At 43.3% G+C, this 23,089-nt stretch overlaps 1 protein-coding gene across 2 annotated transcripts in view; it reads right to left on the bottom strand.

Moving 5' to 3' along the window:
* Window positions 1-23,089, bottom strand: part of ACBD6 (acyl-CoA binding domain containing 6) — a 92,406-nt gene that overhangs the window by 33,450 nt on the left and 35,867 nt on the right. The window contains exons 5-6 of one of the 2 annotated variants that reach the window (XM_052801250.1): window positions 19,091-19,196; window positions 12,096-12,185 (exon numbers count right to left, since the gene is read on the bottom strand). In XM_052801250.1, the coding sequence (XP_052657210.1) occupies window positions 12,096-12,185; window positions 19,091-19,196 (196 nt within the window). The remainder of the gene's footprint in view (window positions 1-12,095; window positions 12,186-19,090; window positions 19,197-23,089) is intronic. The other variant, XM_052801251.1, reaches the window with a different exon arrangement.

Genomic DNA, 23,089 nt, shown 5'->3' with positions numbered 1-23,089 from the left:
TTACTGCAGCTCATCAAAAGTATAGTTAGCAGGAATGGAATAGTCATTAAGCATTTAATAATCTAATAGTGCTGCAAAAATATATATATAATTGGGGAGGGGGAAAGGAAAGGAGAGGGACAAGGCACCCCTGTCTATTGGCTCTTCATACAGATAGTTAATTGGCTGGTGGAAAAAAACGAGCGTCTTCAAGAAAGTAACATCTAACACTAGAGAAAATGCATACATCCATCAGGGTATTTTCTGACATCACAATAATGCCTTTGGAACAAGCCTAAAACAGGTTGAATACCAAAGAAATTTGATTGGCAAGGGGAAGTTTCTGAACTAGTGAGTTGGGGCCTGATAGCTACATTATCCTTATTACTTCTCTTTCCCTATAAAAGCAATTACATACTTGAAGATGTCGGGTTGCCCAGGACTGTACTGAAATGGATTGTCTTGGCCAGCCATGTCACAGACATACTACGGAGTTATTGACCCATAAATGAACACTTATTTGTCATGCTCATTTTAATGTTTAATTGGCTGGAACAGCAGAAATGGATTTAGACGATGGAAGTTTACCAATTCTTCCAACGCTGGTACCCAGCTTGCAGATAGCCAACTGCTAACCCGAGAATAAATGCGGCAGACAACTTCAACGCACCTTCCACCTTCATGTAAGTTCAGGCCTTCATTTTATAAGAAACCCTTCTCAGGACAGGGGGATTTATTCCAGCCAAGCTGAACCTTGTCATAAGAGGACAGAAGACCCATTTCAACACGGAATGTCTAAGCTGGGACAGCCGATTGGTCTGTTAGATAAACTAGAAGGTTACTCTAGGATAGGATCTACTTGTTTTGCTGCAAAAGGGAGCAACGGAGCAGTCTCTCTGTGAGAGGGAGGATGGCACCAGCCTTTGTTTCCCTATGCAGGCAAGCAGCGCCGAGATTTCTGCTGCCCCTCATACCAGCAGGGATGCCTGTTCACGTAGATTTCCAAAAGCCTTTTGATATGTACTCTCACCAAAGGCTGTTAAGTAATACTGTCACAGAGCAAGAGGGAAGGTCTTTGCACTGCTTGATAAGCAATTACAAAAGTAAAGATTGAATAGGAATAAACAACCGGCTTGCACAATTGCTGGTGATTGCTGGAGTCTCCGAGGGATCTGTGCAAGGGCTTGGGTTATTCAACCCACACAAATGAACAGGGGAAGTAGGCTGAGAGTGAAGCATCCAAGTCTGTTAAACCAAAAGCTGACTGTAAAATGCTACAAAAGGATCTCAGAAAGACAGGGTGAAAAAACTGCAGATGAAATTCAGTGCTAATAAACACCAAGTAACGCACGTATGGAAAAACAATCTTTAGTCTAAATCCACAGTGATGGGCTCCGAATTAGGTATTACCTCTGCAGAAACAGATCATGAGTTATTACAGACAGCTCTATTCTAACACCAGCTCAGTATTCAATGGTAGTTAATAAAAGGCAAACAACAAGGAAGCATTTAAAAAAAAAGAGAAAATAAGAAAACATGATTATATTGCTTCATTAAACCTCATATTGCACGTACAGCTTGGGCACTGAGAGAAGTGCTGCTCCCCTCATCTGAAAGGAAAGAAGGAAGAACTAGAAATGATTCAAAGAATGACAAAGAGCAAAGTTACCAAGCAGCTTCCAAATGGGGTAGGATTAAATAGATTAAACTCCTCAGTCTGAAAAAGAAGTGATCAAGGGGAATCAAGGAGGCCAATAAAGTCAAAAGCAGGACAGAGAAGGTAACTGGGGGAACAATCACTGTTTCTCATTACGCAAGAACGATGGGCTCTCACATGAAATGATTCTGGCAAGTGCAAAGCAAATGCACAGTTAAACTACAGAACTCCCACTGGCATAAAAGGTTGGGAATCCAAAGAGGGATGAGAGAAATTTATCAAAGAAAAATTCCAGGAGCACAAAGATAATACCAATGGTTCAGGAAGCCTGCAAGCCGCAGACTCTGGGAAAATATATTAAATTATCACTGTATACTTACCCTACTCTGTCCCCTAAGCGTTCACTCTTCCCTGCCGCTGGAGACACGATACTGAGCTAGAAATACTCCTGCACTGACAGGTATTCTCCTGGATGCAGAAGTAAGATGTAGAAGTTGAGAGACAGGAACCTCCTAAATTAGCTTTGCCATTTTGAGTGCCATTTTGCCACTTATAATCCATGGAGCCAAGAAACAGATATGATCACCAAAAATCTTATCTAAAATCTAAACAAAATAAGCATAAAGAGTTATTCCCCTTACATCTAAAGTGTTAGAACAATCTTATTTAGGAAAAACTAACAAGAGTACTTTGCACCAGACTGCAAATTCAAGATGCCCCAATGGTGCACTCAGAACTGTTTTTTTATTGGTTTGTGTTGTGTGTCGGTTTGTTTAGTTTCGGGTTTTAGACTAAACTGGAAGAGACAACTGCTGACAACAGATGAATACAAAATACCATTTGGAAAGTAAAACTAGACTTTCTCATATTGAAAAGTCCTCAGGGAGAAGGTGAGTGGCAGAATTTAACTCCTTCAAAACAGGCAAAGCTTTTTCAAGAGGCTGAACACAAGAAAAGATGTTCTAGGAACCATCTTTTCTGAGCAAAGAGTAGCTGATTGCTTGGCAAAGGTGGTTCCTCTGGCAGGGAGAGGTAATGTCAAGGCTATAGGAAATGAAGCAAGGCTAGAGACCATTCCTACGGTCATTAGAGACCATACCTATGGTGATGCATTCACTTGAAAAACCAGCTTGGCTACCAGTGGTATCCTGTTTGCGCAGTTAACCGAACACCTTAATGCAGGGCTAAAACATTTCCAACAGTGACTTCACAAATTACAGGTGTTTTAATGCATGCTTATTTCAAAGATGACCCCGAGACCAAGGGACAAAGGGGCATGGGACCATCCCACGTCCTCGCAGGGAGGCGTTCAAGGTAAGGCTCTTTCCTGCCTCTGCAAAGACATACACGATAAGGAGTAAGATACCTGTTCCTCCTCTGCACCAGAACACATGACAGCAGCATGGTGCCACCTGCACCAACCTCAGAGCTCACTTCTGCTGGCCTCTGTCTACTGCGAGCACTGGCAGAGATTGTAGCCATTATACCACAAAATAGCCGTGCTGGTCAAGCATGGAAACAGGCACAAGGCTCCCTCATGCAGAGCGTGGTCATGCCCCCTGAGCTAAAACTATGTGTCTACTGCCAGACTGCATTCCTCCTGCACCAGCACTGGCCATGGAAAGTGCCTCCTCCCTCTGCACAACACAGCCCTCAATACAAGGTGATGCCCACAAGCCATGCAATCTCACAGCAATCCACTAAAATGTGCTGCTGTCCTCGGTCCCCAGCTTTAAACCCTACATTTTGATTACCCTGAAAGCAGTTTTAGAGTTTGAAGGTAAAGCAACAGAGACCACTGCAATTTTTTTCAGAAGCAGCTCTTGATTTCACTTTTCAAACACTGGTTTTGCATGTAGCAGTTGAAAGGACCATGTGAATGGACCCTGAAATCACTGCTGGAACAACACAGAAGCCTGCAGTTGCTTTCTCGGCTGGTGAGCCTGCTTTGCAGGCAATGCTGCACGCGTACTGCCTGAGCAAGGGTGCCAACTGCTTTGCTGCACCAGCAATGAAGCAATGATTCATATGTCTACAGGGAGCAGAAGAAACAAAGGCTGTACATGTCAAGCTGGAAGATGGGAAGAAACAATGCAAAATAGCCCAGCCTGCACAAGCAGAAGGAAACATCTCATCATCTGTACAACCTACAGTTTGTCTTGATGAGGCTTGAGGTGTCTTCAGAAGCTGAAGAGCAAACCAGGGATAAATCTCTGCATCTCCCAGCATATATTTAGAGCTGCAAATATTTTGCAAATGTTTCTGCTGAAAGGGACTTTTCTCCCAGTAGGTAAAATCAGCATCTGCTGAGTGGTGACCATTTAACATTCAACCTGCTGCCAATCTACATTCCATAGAGAGACCCGCAGGAGAGACATGGAGCTGTGCCACTTCTAATAACTGTGTGACTGGCACCATGTCAATGCTTTAATGTAGAAAGCTACCCCTGTCACTAAGCAGATCCCTCCTTTCTTTTGGCTAATGGCTTTCACACCCATTGGCAACAATGTCAAGACTAAAGGGGTATGAGCCTCCAGAGTCTTCTGAGATCTGCTTGGCAAAGCTGACTACAGAAATATCGAGACAGGCATTGGGGGGGTATAAGGAAAGAAGGAAACTATTGTGGTTAATAATTCTGCTCTCATTGCTTTGCTTTTCATCTTTGTTTAGTGTCTTTGTCCGTTTGCCACTGTACCTTCCTACGACGGCAATGGTCAGTTCAGCAGTACCTGTGACATCCTTTGCTTGCTGTGAGTGTAACTACGCTAAACACTCTGCAGCAATCATCAGATCCAGGACAGGGTCCCTCCTGGCTTTATGAGCCAGGCTTTTAGTATATTTAGGGGGAAATTTATACTAGGGACATTAACTGCAAGGGCACAAGGCTCAGACATTTTCCTTTTTAATCTCGGCCAGGTTTAGAGAATGGTCATAACAGCAGAGTACTTTGGCAGCTGGCATCCTACCTACAAGTGTGTTCGCACCGACTGGCTTGCAGCAAAGGTGGTGGGCTGCATGGACACACACACATATTCACTGGGGAGGGGGAAAGCTGTGTAGATACACCCTGTGGCCTTTGGTCCTCGGTCAGAACTGTCAAGATGCCTACACTGAGTTCCTCAACATCTCCCTACAGATACAGAAAAATGAGGGCATGACCTATATTCGGTGCAGGTGGCAGGGAAGGGATGCATGTTTGCTGAGACCAGCTTCATTTTTAAATGTCTACACAACGCCTCCAATACAAGACCCATGCAGAGACTGAAGCAATTCGTATTCTTGCTGTGAAATCCAAAAGAACAAGACTGAAAAGAAAAAAACAGGCAGTGACAGCAGGCAAGCAGGCCTGACTTTTCCTTCCTTCTTTTTATCCTATACAGACACAATCCTTTTCGAGTCAGGCATGTAAACAGAAAAACCATACAAATAAAACAAAACCAACAGTCTACCAATCTTAGCAATCTTCGACATATCCATAATTTCTACTTCATTTTTAGCTAATGGTGGAAATTAGTCTTTGGATAGTTGATAAAAATCAACCTGTCTCTGCTGGGTTAGTACCATGATCTGTGGCCCAGCAACTACTTCTAGTACAATTGATTTTCCTTTTTGGCAACCAATAGGCCAGTCAATAATAATGTTGTTTGAGAAGGATTGAGTCATGAGGGAGATGAACCCTCCCTGCCATTTATTATGTTTGTATTGTCTTCATCTGAAAAGATTTTTTTTTTTTTTTTCCAATGAGGACGTGAGTGAAAGTATTACAAGGGGACAGCTACTCCATGTCCCTGTCTCCAGAAGCCCTCTGACTCACAAGTGTGTTAGCATGCAAATAGAGAGGAGGGAAGCAGCTGTCTGCTAGAGGTGCATGGCAGGGGACTGGGAAAAAAAGAAAAGCTGGGGAGGCAACCATGCTCCTCCTGCTACTCTAGATGTCTTTTAGAAAAAAAAAGAAAAAAAAATCCAGCTAACTCAAAATCACATGCTAACAAGCATGACTTCAGACAGGTGTGCAGCCTTGCATGAATTGGTACATGATACAGATACAACATTGGCACCAACGAACAGCCAACTCTTTCTGCAGACAGCACAGACGCTAGATGCTTTTCACTGGACTTACTAGTGTATGTGAATGAATAAAATAAAATCCACATATACTAGCAACAGATTTCCTAACCTGATGATTTTCAGTTTTGGTTCTCAAGTTTCCTTCTCAAACCCCTGTGGGTCCATGGGTGACCACTGAAAACTTGCTGACAAGCGGTTTAAAGTCTCAGTACAGTGTTCTGCACCTTTACTAGGAAAGGTCAGCAAATAAAAACTGAAGATCAGTTATAGCTTTTTTCATCCTTGTAGTGATAATTATAGTACAATTTAAGCATACATAAATGATTACCATAACATTGATAAGCCAATTAATAGAACTGCACAATGATGTAGTTTAAAAATCATAAAATAAAGCTTAGATACAATTTTAACTTATCTGCTCTACCACAGATATGTACACAGCCTTTAATTATCCTGTGTATCATGTGATACAGTTCCACTTACAACTAACAATATTTATTTTAAGACTTGTTCACATGGCCAGATAGGCTTGAAGAGCTTTTTCAGAGTAAGCTGATCTGTAGCAATCACTCCAGGATAGCTCTCCACACATTCCCAAGGGCACACCCTGAACACACATTATTATTTTGGAGTAAAGTGTACCCACAAATGGAGCAAAGTACAGCCACAGCAAGTCCAGGAGGAGAGTCTATGGTCTACTGTTTCGATGTTACAAATGAGAGATGCTATTTGTCCTTCTCTCTCTCATTGGACAATTACTATACCACGATGCCCTTCATCTTTCTTAAAACAGCAGTAGTAATTTGTATACCTGCAATGCTCCCTGTGTAGGATGAGCGATCGCATGGGGCCTTTGCACCAGAGCATAGAATCCTCCTTTTCAAGCTGCCTTAGTTGCCTTGCTCTTGCAGGAGGAGGTGACTAGACTTAGACCCTGTCCCAAGAGCACTCTTCCACCTAATAACACTGAAGCAGTATACTGTGCCTAAACTTCCCCCTAAATACGCTCAAGGAGCTCCTCCGAAAGCTGGTTGAGCAGCACTTCACATCCAGGGAGCGGAGCTGAGTTCTGCTGTCTCCTCCGCACTGGCACTGCACCTCCAGATGTAACTGAGGACAAATAAAGTCTCCAACCAGACCAGGCCAGCTCGCTGCTCCTGACTCGGGGAACACCGAGGATGCTATGGCACAGCCGCAGGGGAGCACGAAGCTGGGGTGCAATTCTGTGCAGCTTGCATTCAGTGCCTCCGCTGGCCCCAGAAAACCTCCTTTCCAAGGCCAGAGAAACCATTGCAAGGAAAAACTCTCCCCGTAGGGGAAAAAGGTTTTCCTTTGTTGCTCATCCTCTGCAAGGAAAACTTATTCATGTCTTCATATATTTTAAAGCTAGAAACGGATATTATAATCACGTTGCCGAGCTCCTTCATAACCGTTATGAATATACTCCCCTTCCTTTCACTTCCATTGCTGAATTAAAAGCCTATATTTTAGGCAAACAGTTCCAGTGGAAGGAGGCTGTTTTCAGACTGAGCTCCAAGCTCCGGGTATTTCCAGCAGAGTTCCAAAATACCATACCACCACCCACTTTGAAATGGCCTCTGGCTCTGAAGATTTAGGTAATTCAATTACACAAATGCCCCTTTTCAACAAAGTAGAAAAGCCCGTTGCCTTTCTGTGTCCCCTTGCCCATGGCAATCGCTTACCACCTCTTTTCAAATGTGCTATTAGAGCTAATTATAAACAATCAGAGAACTCAATGGCTGCAGCTTTTCAGTGACATTAGTGAACCACCCTTTTGAAACTGCAGTACGACTGTTTAAAACAAAAAGCACAGGCGCTGGACCACTGTAGTCCAGGAGTGTGTGGTTATTCCCAGAATTAAAGCAGTTTTGAGCATGCTACAGGAATGAGCAGAGCCAGGCGACCTCTCCTCCTGCTCCCAAGCTGCTTATCAACAAAGAGCAGTAAGTTGACTCTCGCAGAGCCTCTTGATCCAGCGACTGCAAGTACTTTGACAATAGATAGTACAAAGATAATTAAAGTAAGGCAGCAAAAAGCGAATAAGCCACATCTACAGGCACAGTGAACTGGTATGACTTGCTCCAGGTCACCTAGCAGAGCACCATCCCACTGTCTGCTTAGGGCAGCTAAATCCTTTAGCACACTCCAAGAGAGCCAAGATGGAAGAGCATTTATTAAAAAGGTAATGGAAGAGAGTATAAATCTGTCACGCTGTTTGACCAACTTTTTAGAAGCATACTAAAACACAGGCAATTTAAAAAAAAATTGGTCTATAACATTTCTCTCCTTCACTATCTCCTCAAAACCCTCATAATCCCTAATTTATTCTTCATCTCTTATGCTGCCTGTGTGCAGGTACTGCTGCAAAATTGAACAAGACAGAAAAACACCTGAAGACCTGAGCAGCAGGTGGAAATCACAGAGGCTGCTTGCACGCTGGGCTCTGGTAGAGGTGCTGCAAGCAGCCTGCAAAGGGAACCTCTACTGAGAACACATTGCTCTAAAGTAATAGCGTCACTGATTCAAGTTACCGGAGATTCCCTTACACTTAACCCACGGTTCTTTATAGCCTACACATTAACTGATAGTGCATTTGGTAATGTATAATAGCAGGCACTGCAGTGTTTATAGCCTGTTAGGAAGCCAGAGTTTTTCCCTCTCCCTTTTTCTTCTGGTTGCTCTTAAAATTCCTTTTGCTCTTGCTTTGGATGTGAATTCTTACAGGGTAAAGGTCAAAATAAAAAAAAAAGAGAAATAAACATTAGGTCACAAAGTCTTGAAATGTTATTGCAATTTATATATGGCTGAGAATAAAAATGTGTCTGCCTTCTCTGGGAACACACCTACGTGCGAACAGAGACCTTTATAAAAAATTCTCCTTTATTACCTTGGTGGGGGGAAAAAAAATATTCAAAGATTGATTTTCTTTTTATGGCTATTATTAACCTTTTGTTACTGGCCAAAAATAATCTGGTTAGAAAATGTGCAATACATCAAAAAGAAAAAAGGGGAAGAAGAATCTAACAGAAAATTAATGCTCAGGGAAAAATAAGATGACTCTCCCTTCAGCCTTTTCTTCTAAGAGTCAGACTTTACCTCCAAAGAAATGATACAAGCATCAAAGAGAAGTGACTTTTCAGACTGCTGCGGCGGTACAGCGTACCAGCCAGAACCATCTCCCTGGCCTCCAGGGCAAAGGGGACGGGCAGGTGTCATGATCTGACTCCTCCCTGATTTCAAGGCAAAGCTGTTCTCATATGTATCCGACACGTCACTCACCAGCTCTCCCTGAAAGGCAATGGTCTAGTCTGACAGGGGGGCGTGCAAAGCCCTCCATTTGTACTGGCTCCAGTGCCCATCTTCTACATAAGGAAAAACCTCCTATAAAATCCATTACAACTGAAATTGTAGAATCATAGAATCATAGAATCATTTCGGTTGGAAAAGACCTTCAAGATCATCGAGTCCAACCATTAACCGTGCCCCCTAAACCATGCCCTGGAGTACCCTGTCCACTCGCTTTTTGAATACCTCCAGGGATGGTGAATCAACCACTTCCCTGGGCAGCCCATTCCAATGTTTGACAACCCTCTCAGTAAAAAAATTTTTCCTAATATCTAACCTAAATCTCCCTTGCCTCAACTTGAGGCCATTTCCTCTTGTCCTATCTCCAGCCACCTGACAGAAGAGACCAGCACCCACCTCACTACAACCCCCTTTCAGGTAGTTGTAGAGAGCGATAAGGTCTCCCCTCAGCCTCCTCTTTTCTAGACTGAACAGCCCCAGATCCTTCAGCCGCTCCTCATAAGACTTGTGCTCCAGGCCCCTCACCAACTTGGTTGCCCTTCTCTGGACACGCTCCAGCCCCTCCATGTCTTTCCTGTAGTGAGGGGCCCAAAACTGAACACAGGACTCGAGGTGCGGCCTCACCAGTGCCGAGTACAAGGGAACAACCACCTCCCTGTTCCTGCTGGCCACACTGTTCCTGATACAGGCCAGGATGCGATTGGCCTTCTTGGCCACCTGGGCACACTGCTGGCTCATATTCAGCCGGCTGTCAACCAGCACCCCCAGGTCTTTCTCTGCCAGGCAGCTTTCCAGCCACTCTTCCCCAAGCCTGTAGCGCTGCATGGGGTTGCCGTGACCGAAGTGCAGGACCCGGCACTTGGCCTTGTTGAACCTCATACGATTGGCCTCAGCCCATTGATCCAGCCTGTCCGGATCTCTCTGTAGAGCCTCCCTACCCTCAAGCAGATCGACCCTGCGTTCCAACTTGGTGTCGTCTGCAAACTTGCTGAGGGTGCACTCAATCCCCTCATCCAAATCATCAATAAAGATATTAAACAGAACAGGGCCCAACACCGAGCCCTGGGGAACACCACTTGTGACCCGTCGCCAACTGGATTTCACCCCATTCACCACAACCCTCTGGGCTCGGCCATCCAGCCAGTTTTTCACCCAGTGAATAGTGCACTTATCCAGGCCATGAGATGCCAGTTTCTCAAGGAGTATGCCATGAGAGACAGTGTCAAAGGCCTTGCTGAAGTCAAGGAAAATAACATCCACAGCCTTTCCCTCATCCACTAGGCGGGTCACCTGGTCATAGAAGGAGATCAGGTTGGTCAAGCAGGACCTGCCTTTCGTAAACCCGTGCTGGCTGGGCCTGATCCCCCTCTTATCCTGGACTTGCCATGTGAGTGCTTTCAAAACAAACCATTCCATAATCTTTCCCGGTACCGAGGTCAGGCTGACAGGCCTGTAGTTCCCCGGATCCTCCCTTCGACCCTTCTTATAAATGGGAGTCACATTGGCAAGCCTCTAGTCCTCTGGGACCTCCCCTGTTGACCAGGAACGCTGATAGATGATAGAGAGTGGCTTGGCAAGGACCTCAGCCAGTTCCCTCAGTACTCTTGGATGGATCCCATCAGGTCCCATAAATTTGTGAGTGTCCAGATGGCGTAGCAGGTCCCTAACTAATTCCTCCTGGATTAAGGGGGGTATGTTATGCTCTTCATCCTTACCTTCCAGCTCATGGGGTGGAGTACCCTGAGAATGACTGGACTCACTATTAAAGACTGAGGCAAAGAAGGCATTAAGTACCTCGGCCAAGGTCTAAGCATGAAGATATGTCCCTCACCACCTACCGCAGAGCCACGCTTCCTAATACGCATCCCACCTGCAATTCTGCCCAGACAAGGGCAAGAAATACTTTTTTTGGCAATGATTTCATGTGTACATAAATACCAACACAGCTATTTGTAGCCTGTGAACACCACAGGTTTCTCACAAGCCCTTAGATTGCAACTGTGCTTAAGGTCCACCTCTCACAAATTCCTGAAGCATTTATTGCAAGGCTGCTTAAGATCTCACTGGTAAGAGCTAGCAGATTTGTCAGCAGAGGTGTATCTATGTCCAAACCGGGCAGGAGAGCAAAGCCAGTAAGTGCCATGCTGGTAAAGAGCAGTCAATCATAATTTGACAGAAATATGTTGGACAATTATTTCCAAACACAATCGCATTTACAGAGGTCAGCCTTTAATTACAACAAGCAGACAAACCTAGGAGCGTTGACTCATGAGCACAGGCAGACTCAAGCTGGCTGACTGGAATGAATCACTTGCAAAGTAGTCACTGAACCAGTGCAGTTCACAGCTTGGTCTATTAAGGTACCCTAAAACTGCTGCTAGTTAAGCTCAGACATGTGGGCTGCAAACTGCAGTGGCTAAAAAGCTGCTTTATGTTCAGTTAAATCAAATTGTGCTAGAAATGGTGACTGCCAAGGGGGTGAGGTGGGTATATGGGGATGGAAATGGCATAAGCCGTTTGACTTTGCCCTCAGTCAGCACTGAGATCCTACTCTAGCTGCCACGTGCCCAACACACTGTGACCTGAAGCATCACTTACGCCTGCGGCGTGCTTTGCCAAAACCAGGCATTTATTGGATACTTTTCCACTAGGCAAAGTGGGATTCTCTTCCATTAGTCCACAAAGATCTACTGAGAGTGTAGTGTTACAAAAAATACATTGGAGAATGCACTTTATGTAGGAAGCCACCAGACATCTCATATGCAGGAAATACCTCTTGCCATCAGTACCACGAGTCACACTGGAAGCCACAGCCAGGTGATCACAAACTTTAGTGCAGGGAGAAGTTTCAGCAGGAACTGAAAAAGGCCCCTTATGACTATGTGTTTCATGCAACCAAATTCTGTTATTTTTTCCAGGTTACCTTTTCGGATGTTCTTCTCCATGATAAGTGCCCTGAGAGAACTTGCTATGGAGTTTTGGAACAATTCAGTTTCCTATGAAACATTTGGTCAGGAGGCTATGTAACACATCAATCAAATTCAACTTTTCATTCCTTTCTTACCTGGCTGTTAACATCAGCAGCATGCTGTAACAGTACTGAAACCAGTTCCTTGTGTCCTCTGTCGCACGCCCAATGGAGCAGAGCCCGGCCCTGCAACATCCAGGCAAAAATTAACAAAGCCAGCCAAAAAAAAGCACAGAGAATCACAGTCTTGCTATTGAGTACCAATAGCAAAATTAACACAGACTTTAAAAAAAAACCCCTACACTAATATTAGTATATAACATACTATTGCTTCTGATTTGGACTTAACAGAATAATGCTAGAAATGTTAAAACTGACACATAGTTGAATTTTTCATTAATTTAACATCAAACCCACAAGCCAGCAAAAAATTTAGAGGGGAAAAGCAGCAAAGCATGAAAGGCAGGAGCCATGACATGATTTGTTTTCCTATATAGATTTGGGATTTTGACAGCTCTGACTTTTCTGGGAGCAACGACTTACGCAGTAAGTGTAAGAGTAAGATTTTCAATGCTGCCTACCCCACCTGGATGCCAAGTCCCCAAGAGCTCATTCCTCTGGCAGGTCTGAAACACTCAACCCACGGGCCCTGCACTGCTGCAACAGAAGATGAAAACTGGGTGTCTGGGCAGGCATCACCTGCAACCGTCCCCCTCTCAGCTCTGCAACATGGGCTGCTGCATCCATGCCTCCAGCCCTGTCCAAACCTCCATAGTTTTCTTCCCATCCCCTTTCTACAAGTCTCTGCACACCTGCAGTCTCTTGGCATGTCTCTGCCACCATGGGAGGGGAGCAATGGAACTTCAGATCTTCCTGCCTGTCAAGGACGTGAGAAGTGGCATAGGACCCCTCTGAGGGCTGACACGCACATCTGAAAACCCAGCTGGCCTCAGAAAGGGCTATGGATGTACTGAAGCAAAGCCAGGCTTTTGGGGTTCGGTTCACTGGTGCTGCTCTAATTCTGGGCTAGTACAGCTAAGCCTGTGAAAGGTAATGCTTGTTTTTGCAATAGGACATCACAGCAGAGCCGTGATAGTGTTTCACACACTTTAAGAGCCCTGTGCTGAGGCTGGAGTGCTTATCTTCTTATAATGCAAAAATGCATTCAAAGCAGTAACAGAGCCTTTTGACAAGCAGCTCTAAGACATTTTCTGTGAACTATAGAAGATTTTATATATTGGCAACTCCAAAGAGAAAGGTAGCTCAAAGTAGTTTGAGATAGAAGGTTTTCTTCTTTGTTTACTATGTACACTTAGTAAGTTAGACTTACTTTTAGTATCAGTCTTTCCTGATTTAGGACAGCATGTGGCACACTTGCAGGGGATTCCTTGGAAATCACCCTGCAGATAACCAAGAAATCATCCCCCAAGCAGTGACACCATCAGACCGACCTGCATTTTCCAGTATGCTACAGAAAACAGCCACAGACCTTCACAGATTAAATCAGTTAAATTACCCCATGGCTGGTTATAAATCTCTCAACAGAGCAGTGGGGAACAAGGTGAGCAACTCATTTATCTGCTAATAGGAACTGTGAGCCAGATTTCCCAACCATGGTGCCAAAAGAGCAGGAGGGGCAGAAGACACCTGCAACTGAAGCTCATGCTGCTTCTGCTGGACATTCCTGGGCAGGGCAGCAGAGGTAGAACATGATTTTGAGTAAGGAAATGCGATCTCAGACACAAGGCATTAAGCTTTTTAACACACTTTTTGACCCAGCAAGTAATTAATTTTTGTAACACATAATTTTAATGTTATACTAATTAACCTTGAATTAGAATGAATTTTCTGACAATGACTTTCTATGGAAGCACTGATGACATCCATGGGCCGTTTAATGATTAATGTTCTTGCACTCAACACCACTATCAAAGTCTAAGAGGGGGAAAGAGTACAATTTAAAACGGTAAACATGGAAAGATCTTTAAGTCATGTTTAGCATCCTTAACTCATCTCTGCACTGGTAATTACTTAAGATTTAGGATTTCAGCTGGAAAAATACCAACTTTTTTTGTGCCACAGATGTTCATTTCAAAAGAAAGAAGTACTATCTGCAATATGCACAATAGCAATAAACACTTCAACAGATTATTTCCGTTTCTTTATATATGTGCAGATGAGTAATATTGTAATTACACAAGTGTAATTATTGTGCAATTACACGACAAAATGAAGGCACTTCTATCCTTTATATCAAAATTCACGTTACAGATTAGTGGCTATAATATTTTGGTTTGCATTTGTCTCTGGAAAAGCAGAATCTAATTTTATTGGTGCTGAACTTGGCTGAGGCCAATAAAGGAAAACCAACAGTTCAGGAGAGACAGTGCTGTCAATTCTATCAGCTCAGGCATACTGCAGCACTGTACAACTGGTCCCTTTCCATAACACTAGAAAGCTAGTTCTGCTGCAAATGTTGCCTTTTGAACAAGACGAGAAACTGAAGCCTGATCATCTATAGTCATTAAAAATCTCCTTGTGCTATTTGCAGGAGTATGGATTTCAAGTCTTGGGCCAATTCCACTTTGGGTAATTACACTCTGCTTACCTATATATTTTCTCTGTAATTCTAAATGGATACAATATTTTCCAATTAGTGCCTTAAATGGCTCTGCATTGTAATTGTGCACTACTAAAAAGCTGACACGTTCCACCTGAGAAATGTCTGCATCCTTGCAGCATGCTATGCCCTAAACACAGGGTGTAAGGGACTTTGCAGACCTTCTGTGCAAGAGCACACCACTTGATGTGGAAGTAAATACCTGCAGAAGAATCCCAACCTACTTACTGTATAACAAAAAGCATTACTGAGAAACTTGTATTTAAAACAAGATAATATTAACTACTGTTTGCATAGTATCAGGCAAATTAAACACTCAGGAGTTCTAGCTAATGTGCTTAGGCAGCTATACAGCTACAAAGTCCACTTGTTTCCCATGTCTTCCTTAAAACAAACCTTAGCGATAAGACAAACTTAAATTGAATGTACAGTCCAACTCTTTGTATAGCATGGGTATTGCCTATGCACATTGAAAAATTCTTTAGTCCACACAGCTGCTGCTTTATGTCAGTATATAATGTGTTTGTGTGTTTAAATAACATGGCAGGAATCTTAAAAGCCACAGATTGAGCCTTCCCAAAACACCTCCTATATGACTACTTCATTAAGCAGTGAGAGACTCAAAGCAACACAAATAATTTCATATAGGAAAGCACTGCAGTAGTGAGCTCTTGACTAAATGCAATCAAACATCAAGGTACTCCCTCCATGCAATTCAAACACAGGACAGTTGTTGCAGAAGTTACTTGAGAGGATGCATTTTCCCCTGCCTTTGAAGTATTTAATAAAAAAAGCATAAAAATAGCCCCAGTGCACTAACCCTGCCTCTTAAATCTTCTGTGCTTTGCTTGGATAACTGCTGCCAGCTTGGCCAGCTTCTGCAGCAGTTTCTCAAGCCAACAGCACATCAATTTTGCTCAGCTCCAAGTCACAGGGTGTTCACAAACAAAGCACAGGACAGGGATTCGTCTCAGATATACTGAGTCTCAGCAGACAAACGGATGGGAATGATTTTCACATCAATTAGCCAGTGCGGAGAAAGAAGAGAACAAAGCCAAACTGGATGGATGTGCTACAATATTAAGCTATACTTCTAGGCACAATGTTTGCAGCTGTAATGGCTGTATAGCAATGAGAGCCACTCTAACTTGTGGCAAGTGTTTTATTACCAGTAATTAAGAAGAGATATATATAGAACAGCTGCATCCCCCCGCCCGGTGATAGCAAAAACAGAGAATGGAAGGGCCGTTGTTGCAATTATACAGGTAAACTTCAGATTTGATTTGGAAGTCAATCACTTTCAGAGCTCTGAAACATTTGGGGAATTTTTTCTAATGGAAATAAACGTGTAAATCCAGAAGTACGTGAACCTTCTTCAACCCATTTTTTTCCCCTGTCCTTTCCTTGGCAAGCTGGCACCAATTTGGCACTTGCTGTCTCAAAAGCATGAGGATTGGGGACTAAGCGAGCATCATTTCAGATGCCTTTCATTAAAGTTTTGGCAAGGGCTTAAATACTGCACACAGGTAACATGTTTGTTTACTGGGATTTCTCCAACAATGAAAAAAAATTTCTCTATCTACAACCTCCACAGCCCTTGGCACAAATTACAAAAGCAACTCATCCATGTCTTTGAGCAGTTTCTGCTTTGTTAAAAGTTGAAGAAATATTGTTCTCAAAAAGGCAGCAAGCAATCCACACTACCAGGATGTACCAGTGGCAACTTCACAGCCACAGTCTATATCTTATGTCATTAGTCCTGCTGACATAGGCAAGAGAAACAGGTTGTTTTAGTCTGTGCTACTTTTTCTAAGTGAATGCAATCTATTTCTGTTGAACTCTGGGCAATTTAGATACAGTAAATGGAAGCTTGTACATGATTACTGTCATTAGATCCTTTGTTTAATTCTAAATTGAAGTTTATTATATCCAAACTGTTAGCAGGTAACCTGTCTTGAATGCTGTACATGAAGATCTTTATTTCTTGTGGGGAGAAGACCACTTACGCTTTGAAAGTTGCCAAGTGCATCTATCTAAACTCCAGAGACTTCTATTGCCCTTTCTGAAATCCTTTTGCTTCGAGTTAAGTTGGCTTGTCCTCATTTTACATTTTTATTCTTGATTTCTTTTCTCTAACTTATTTCAGGTTTGCACAAAATGAGGGGATACAATGAGATACAGTACTAACGCATCACACACAAATAAAATCTGAACACCTTACAACCTCAGTCAAGTCTTTATTGTACAAGGAAAGGTTGAGCCTAGCGTCTTTGCAGTTTAGCACAAGACTATTTGGAGCTTCAGTAGATTTTGTTTCACAGTAAGTTAACTCTTTGCATGTATCCCTGCTGCCATTTTAAATTTATATGCATTTAAATCAAAGGATTGACAGCATGAGTTATGTTCAGAGGGCTAGGAGAAGCATCTTTTGGATATGGCAGGATGTATTTATACAGTAACACTAAAATAGTTAATAAAAATGACAAGATTATGCTTGCATACACTTCACTCTACCAAAGGCTCGGTCTGGGTTCTCTCTAGTCTAAAATGGGTTCTAAAACTTCAATCAACCTGCATGATATTGGAAAATAAACTACGCTCCAGATGGAGAAGAACACATTTGGATACCAAACAACATTGGTAATAGTTTCAGCTCTTAACATAATATGAAATAAATATTTCTTTCAGATTTTTCTTTTTGATATGGTTTTGCTTTTGGGGGTTTTTTTGGACCAGTTAGAGTCAAGCCTAAGGAAGCCAGCACTTGCAAGAAAAAAAAAACAAAACCCAAAACTTCTTACTTCCCTGTTTGAGCATTTGCTGGGGTAAGCCAAAATCACTGAGGCTGTGAGAATTTAATCTATGGGGGAATTTTGCACCAATGGGAATCTTCCCATGAGCTCTTCACAGGTAGGCAGGGTTTTCAGCTCCTGTCTGTGCTGAAGCAATTCCATACTCTGCAATAGTCATGTGCTAATACCCATTAGTTCAGAAGTAGATCTTCTTTCACATCAGAGACTCATGGATAATTCCCAAAGAGGATGTCACCTGGCAGTCTTCAGATCTGGCTCTAAACATTTATGTGTTTAGAGCACAAAAATATTTCAGCCATCTTTCACCAAATATTTTGATTTTTTTTTTAAAAAACAAAATCTCTTTGGCTGAAAATAAGCACATTTGTTGCTTGAACACAAAGGAAGGTATGAGCTTCTGAACCTGCTAGCTATGAAAGAGCATCTTGCCAGTGGAAATGAAGCAATGCTAACATGATGTTATTATATACTGATTGCACGTGTGTGATCCCAAAAATGAGCTTTTATTAATGAAAGGACTCCAGCCATGTTCTGTGGGACTGCCCTGGACATTTACTTCTGTAACGTGTGATCGGCAGAAGGAGGGAGGGAGCTCAGTAATGGCGCTGTTGCAGTGACTGTGTGGCACATGACAGTTTCAGTTCATTGAATTTATGATGTGAAATTCCAACCCTGATCGTGAACACCCTCCCTCCTCTCGTCTGAAAATTAATTCACATGAATTCCTGATTAATAATAAAAGGCTCTGCCATCAGCATTCAGAGCCCCAGCCGGGGCTGTCATGGCTCAGAGGGCAGAAATCTGCTTAGAGCTACAGGAGAACCCAACTGAATTTGTGGCGTCTCAGTCTATGAATGTGTAAGCACTTCATCTGTTCACCAAAACACAATGTGCTGGAAAGCAGTGGGCAAAAGTAGCTGTACATACGATGGACCATGAGCAGGGCTAGGTGGCAGTATGCAAGCATCAAAACCAAGGGAATAAAGCTGGTACCACTACATTTCCTGAAGGATGAACAGGGAACTGTCCACACCAGGTGTTTACTTTTACCAAGAAAAGGATCAAGCCAATTCACAATTTTAGACCCTTATCTTTTTCTTGAGGTTTCTGGCAATGCCGGTATTATCTCCTTATGGGGCAATGGTGTTTTGAGTTTGATGAGCAGAGAAAGACTGGACGATATCACTGTTTTTGTGAAGGTGGAAAGCCAGTGTCACTCATTTGCCCTCCACCTGGGAACAATGAAAAGCTGATGGCATGGCAGAAATCCTACTTCACCCGTGAACAGAGATCATCAGTCAAAAAAAGCCATTTCCCTCACTTCCTACTTCTATTTGACCACATTTAGTGTACAAGGTGGGGAGACGGGGTATTTCAGAAGATCTTATTCTGCAAGTGGCTGCTGGTGTTGCTGAAAATAACATAGGAAGTAAGTTTCTGATATGCTACAGCATCACAGTTAGTACATCCACATTGCTAGAAATGTAGTGGAAAGCTATATTCAAATGGATTATCCGTGTCTCAATAACCAAGTGTTTGACCAACTATTGTAGTACCTTGTTATAAGAATCCTAACTAAGGAATTTTGAAAAGGAGTGGCACTAAATTAACATAGAAAACAGTTAAAAGATTGATGGGCTGTATCTTTTTCTCCATACCTCCTCATCTGTGACATTCACATCCACTTTTTCTGATTGAATGGCTTTGGTTACATAGTCAATGTTGTTTTCTCTGCAGTAATCAAAAATGTTCTTGTCCTCTTCCCTATTCAGGAAACAAAAGCAAAAGAAGCACCATGTTACTGCACAACACAAAGGCCACACGCACATCGTATGCTCTAACTTTGCTACAGACATTTCAATACTGTCACTGGACTTAAACAGACACCTAGTATTGCACATGCAGAATATGTTTTTTTCTCAAGTTAAGAGACAGATGATCCTGCTTCCTAGAAAACAAAGGTTGTTTTTAACAGTATTATGCCAGGACAAAAGTCAGCTTACTCCCATGAAGTGGCACAAGAACTCTATAAAGTTAGCCAGCAAAAACCACATTCAAGTCCTGGTATAAATCACTGCAATCCCACAGAAAATAAAAGGCTAAAGCTGCTACTTCTCCCTGTTATACAAACTTATAACTGCTACTCTGGGTCAGACCAAAGACCCTTCCGATGCCATCCATCTCAGACAGAGGCCACCAACAGTGGCTAGGAGAAAAAAGCAGAAAAACAGGACACATGCAAAACAATCTATGCCCAGCTGGATCCTCCCAGCTTTAGAAACTCAGCAGCTCAAGGACTTCCATAGCTAGAGGCTACATCCAGATGAGCATATTTATCAGCCTTTTCCAGCTCCTTTTTCTCCTCTATTTTGCTCTTTAACCCATTCATACTCTTGGCCTGATTTCGGCTGGGACAGAGTTAATTTTCTTTCTAGGAGCTGGTATAGTGCTATGTCTTGGATCCAGTATGAGAAGAATGTTGATAACACACTGATGTTTTCAGTTGTTGCTAAGTAGTGTTTATACTAAGTCAAGCATTTTTCAGCTTCTCATGCCCAGCCAGCAAGAAGGCTGGAGGGGCACAAGAAGTTGGGAGGGGACACAGCCAGGGCAGCTGACCCAAACTGGCCAAAGGGGTATTCCATACCATGTGACATCATGCCCAGTACATAAACTGGGGGGAGTTGGCCTGAGGCAGGGATCGCTGCTCAAGAACTAACTGGGCATCGGTCAGCAAGTGGTGAGCAATTGCATTGTGCATCACTTGTTCTATATATTCCAATTCTTTTGTTATTATTATTGTCATTATTACCATTATTATCATTATTAGTTTCTTCCTTTCTGTTCTATGGAACCGTTTGTATCTCAACCCATGAGTTCCCCACCCCACCCCGATTCTCTCCCCATCCCAGTGGGTGGGGGGAAGTGAGAGAGTGGCTCCATGGTGCTTAGATGCTAGCTGGGGTTAAACCACAACACCTCTCAATGGACAAGCTCTACAACTTCGTATTCTGTGTGTGAAGGGGTGAACAGTGGGCAAGTACTTTCTTTTGGTGGCTTTAAAACAGGTCCCTGCTATTATTTGGTACTCTCTGGTAAGTAATTGTCCAGGGATTTGTGAAATCTTTGGTGTTTGTCTTGGAACTTGGTCACAGGGCTTGTTTTTTATTTTTTTATTTACCAGCCTGCATGTGACCCAGTTGCACTCCTTTTTGGATTGACAGCGTTAGGACAAAGCTTGACTGTGATCTCTGCTCAGAGCAGCAGGCTGCCCTATGCAGCGGGCCCAGCACATGCCTGTGCCAGGATACCAGTGCGTGCTCACTTAGGCCTGCTTGCAGGCAGAAAGATCAAGTTGTGGTGTCACGGGTGCTTTAGTTACACCTACAGCTTCTTCTAGAGCTAAAAGCAATACCCTGGCTTCGACACAGTAAAACTTCTGTTCTTACCAACCAACCAAACAGAACCTCTAATGAAGTTAAGACCTTTCACAGATTCTTAAAACATTACAAAAGAGCTTTGTATGAGTGACTGGAGCTACAATGCTTTGTGGCAGTTAAAAAAGCAAATGTTAGGAATCTTTAGCAAAGGCACAGAGCAGAACCAAGACATTTTTATCTTGCTGTATAAATCTGCACTCACTTATCTAATGATAGGAAGTTACTGACACGAGTATTGCTGAGAAAGTACAACTGTCCTACCATCCATGCTGGCATGCCAATGGAAAGTTACTTATTCCAACACAGCTGATTTTTCTATGGATAGGGGGCTATGCTATACTAGCATGAGGCACCTTTACAGTAATACCTTTAGGTTTAGATACACTGATACAACTGTGTTGCTCGTAAAGGAGTAAAGAAAAGAGGTCATTGGTTTTCTAGAGGTAAACCAAAAGCCCACATACTACCCCCTCTTTCTAGTTTCCAGGTGAAAACTATGGCTCAAGCGAACCCACCAGCATTGCTATAGGACTTGGCAGCTTCACATGAGTTAAACACAAAGTAGTTGCCTCTCATGACATCACCAGTGTTCAATCACCTCAAGACAGTCTGGATGTTCAGCAGAACTCAGACCTGACAGCCTCAAAGGAAACTCCTCATAAAAATGGGAGGTTGCTGGAGCAGGTCAGACCCAGTAGGGAGGTCGCTCTGCTGTGGGCCTTTCGGGCAGGAGAGAACAGCCCCTGCAATACAACGGGGCAGTTTGAGAACTGATCCCCCCGTGCTACAAGGCAACAGTACTCCTCCTATTCATCTGCACTGCTCTTGAACCTCACAGGCTGAAGAACATCAGAGCAAGGAAAAATAAAGTCTAAACATTATTTGCATTTCTGAGCAATGGGTTACAAAGAAAAAGTGATGCTCTTCAACCTGTAGTCCCCCCAAAATGAAAATACCAGTGCCACCAAGACCATGTCCCCTTCTCCCATCAGGACAGGCAGAGCTCCATGACACAATTTTGACATAGTCTTTTATTGTTATGCATCTAGCTTACTAAGTTACACTCTTAATTCTTCAGACCTCAAGCATCTGTTTCCTTCCTCAGTGCCAGTAATAGGTGGGAAAAAGTGCTGATACTCAGCTCCAGCAGCAGAGTGCTGCTTTCTCAAAAGAAGTCACCTCCTCTGACTTCCCTCTCACCTTGCTCCTTTAGTAGCACTGTTCTCCTGCACATGACCCCTATTCTTTGTATGCAAGCAGTCCTTTCAAACAACTGACTTGCACCTTTCTAGTAAAGAGCTGGGTGCCGCACAAGATTTCACACTCCATGTTTAGGCCTAGGAACATTACAGAAGTCTTCCAGTTTCTTAACCAGTCTCTCATGAACTCATTCATTGGAGGTCTTGTCTACTCACTACACACAAGCTCCTGGGAAACAGATCACTGCATGCTTTAGATGCAATTACTTTGAATTCTGGGGAAAAAAGAATCTCATGGTGGGATTAGAAAAGGCAAAAGCTTATATTGCTCAAGATGGAGCTTGACAGATTCATGATGGAGGTCATGAGACGTGCCTGCCCCTACTAACAAGGGCTGATTTGATATGCTGGGAAGTTGCTCCAGTCCTACCTTGTTAGTCCAACTTCTCAAATACACCCTTGGCTGCTGAAAGCAGTCTTTTGGGTGAAGCTGCTTTTCAGACAACACTGCAGAATAACTTAGCTCCAGCAGCTTTTCCCCATTGCCCAGCCACACAGACACTTTATTTATTACAGATCATTCTTTCTACCATAACACCAAAGCAGAGACCAGTCTCTCCTTGCTAGAGAAGTCCACAACTATTCTCAGTTACTCCCGGATGATTTTCCGTGTCACAACCATGAGCTCAGGCTGTGTCCTCCCTCCTTGGCAGTGATGCCACCCAGTCAGCCTGGGCACTAGCATTTCCCCAAGCTGCAGAGCCCTGCCGGACCTCGCACAGCAGCACCAGGGGTACCAGAAGGTACACGGCAACAATAAAGCAACTGTCTGTTCTCCACAGGGAGCCTGCTGCAGAGTCTGCGCCAGCAGAGAGAGGGCATCTTAGCACTGACGTACCAAAACCAGGCAATCTTGCTACCACAGCCTTTAGACAAGACTTCTACTGTTTTTTCCCCGAGGATATTATTGTCTGTAAGGGGGAAATGACCCGACACAGCTATTTGGATATGATTTAGC

This window comes from Harpia harpyja, chromosome 11, assembly GCF_026419915.1.
Source record: "Harpia harpyja isolate bHarHar1 chromosome 11, bHarHar1 primary haplotype, whole genome shotgun sequence".
NCBI classification, from domain to species: Eukaryota; Metazoa; Chordata; class Aves; order Accipitriformes; family Accipitridae; genus Harpia; species Harpia harpyja.
This window is presented reverse-complemented; position numbering and strand designations above follow the sequence as displayed.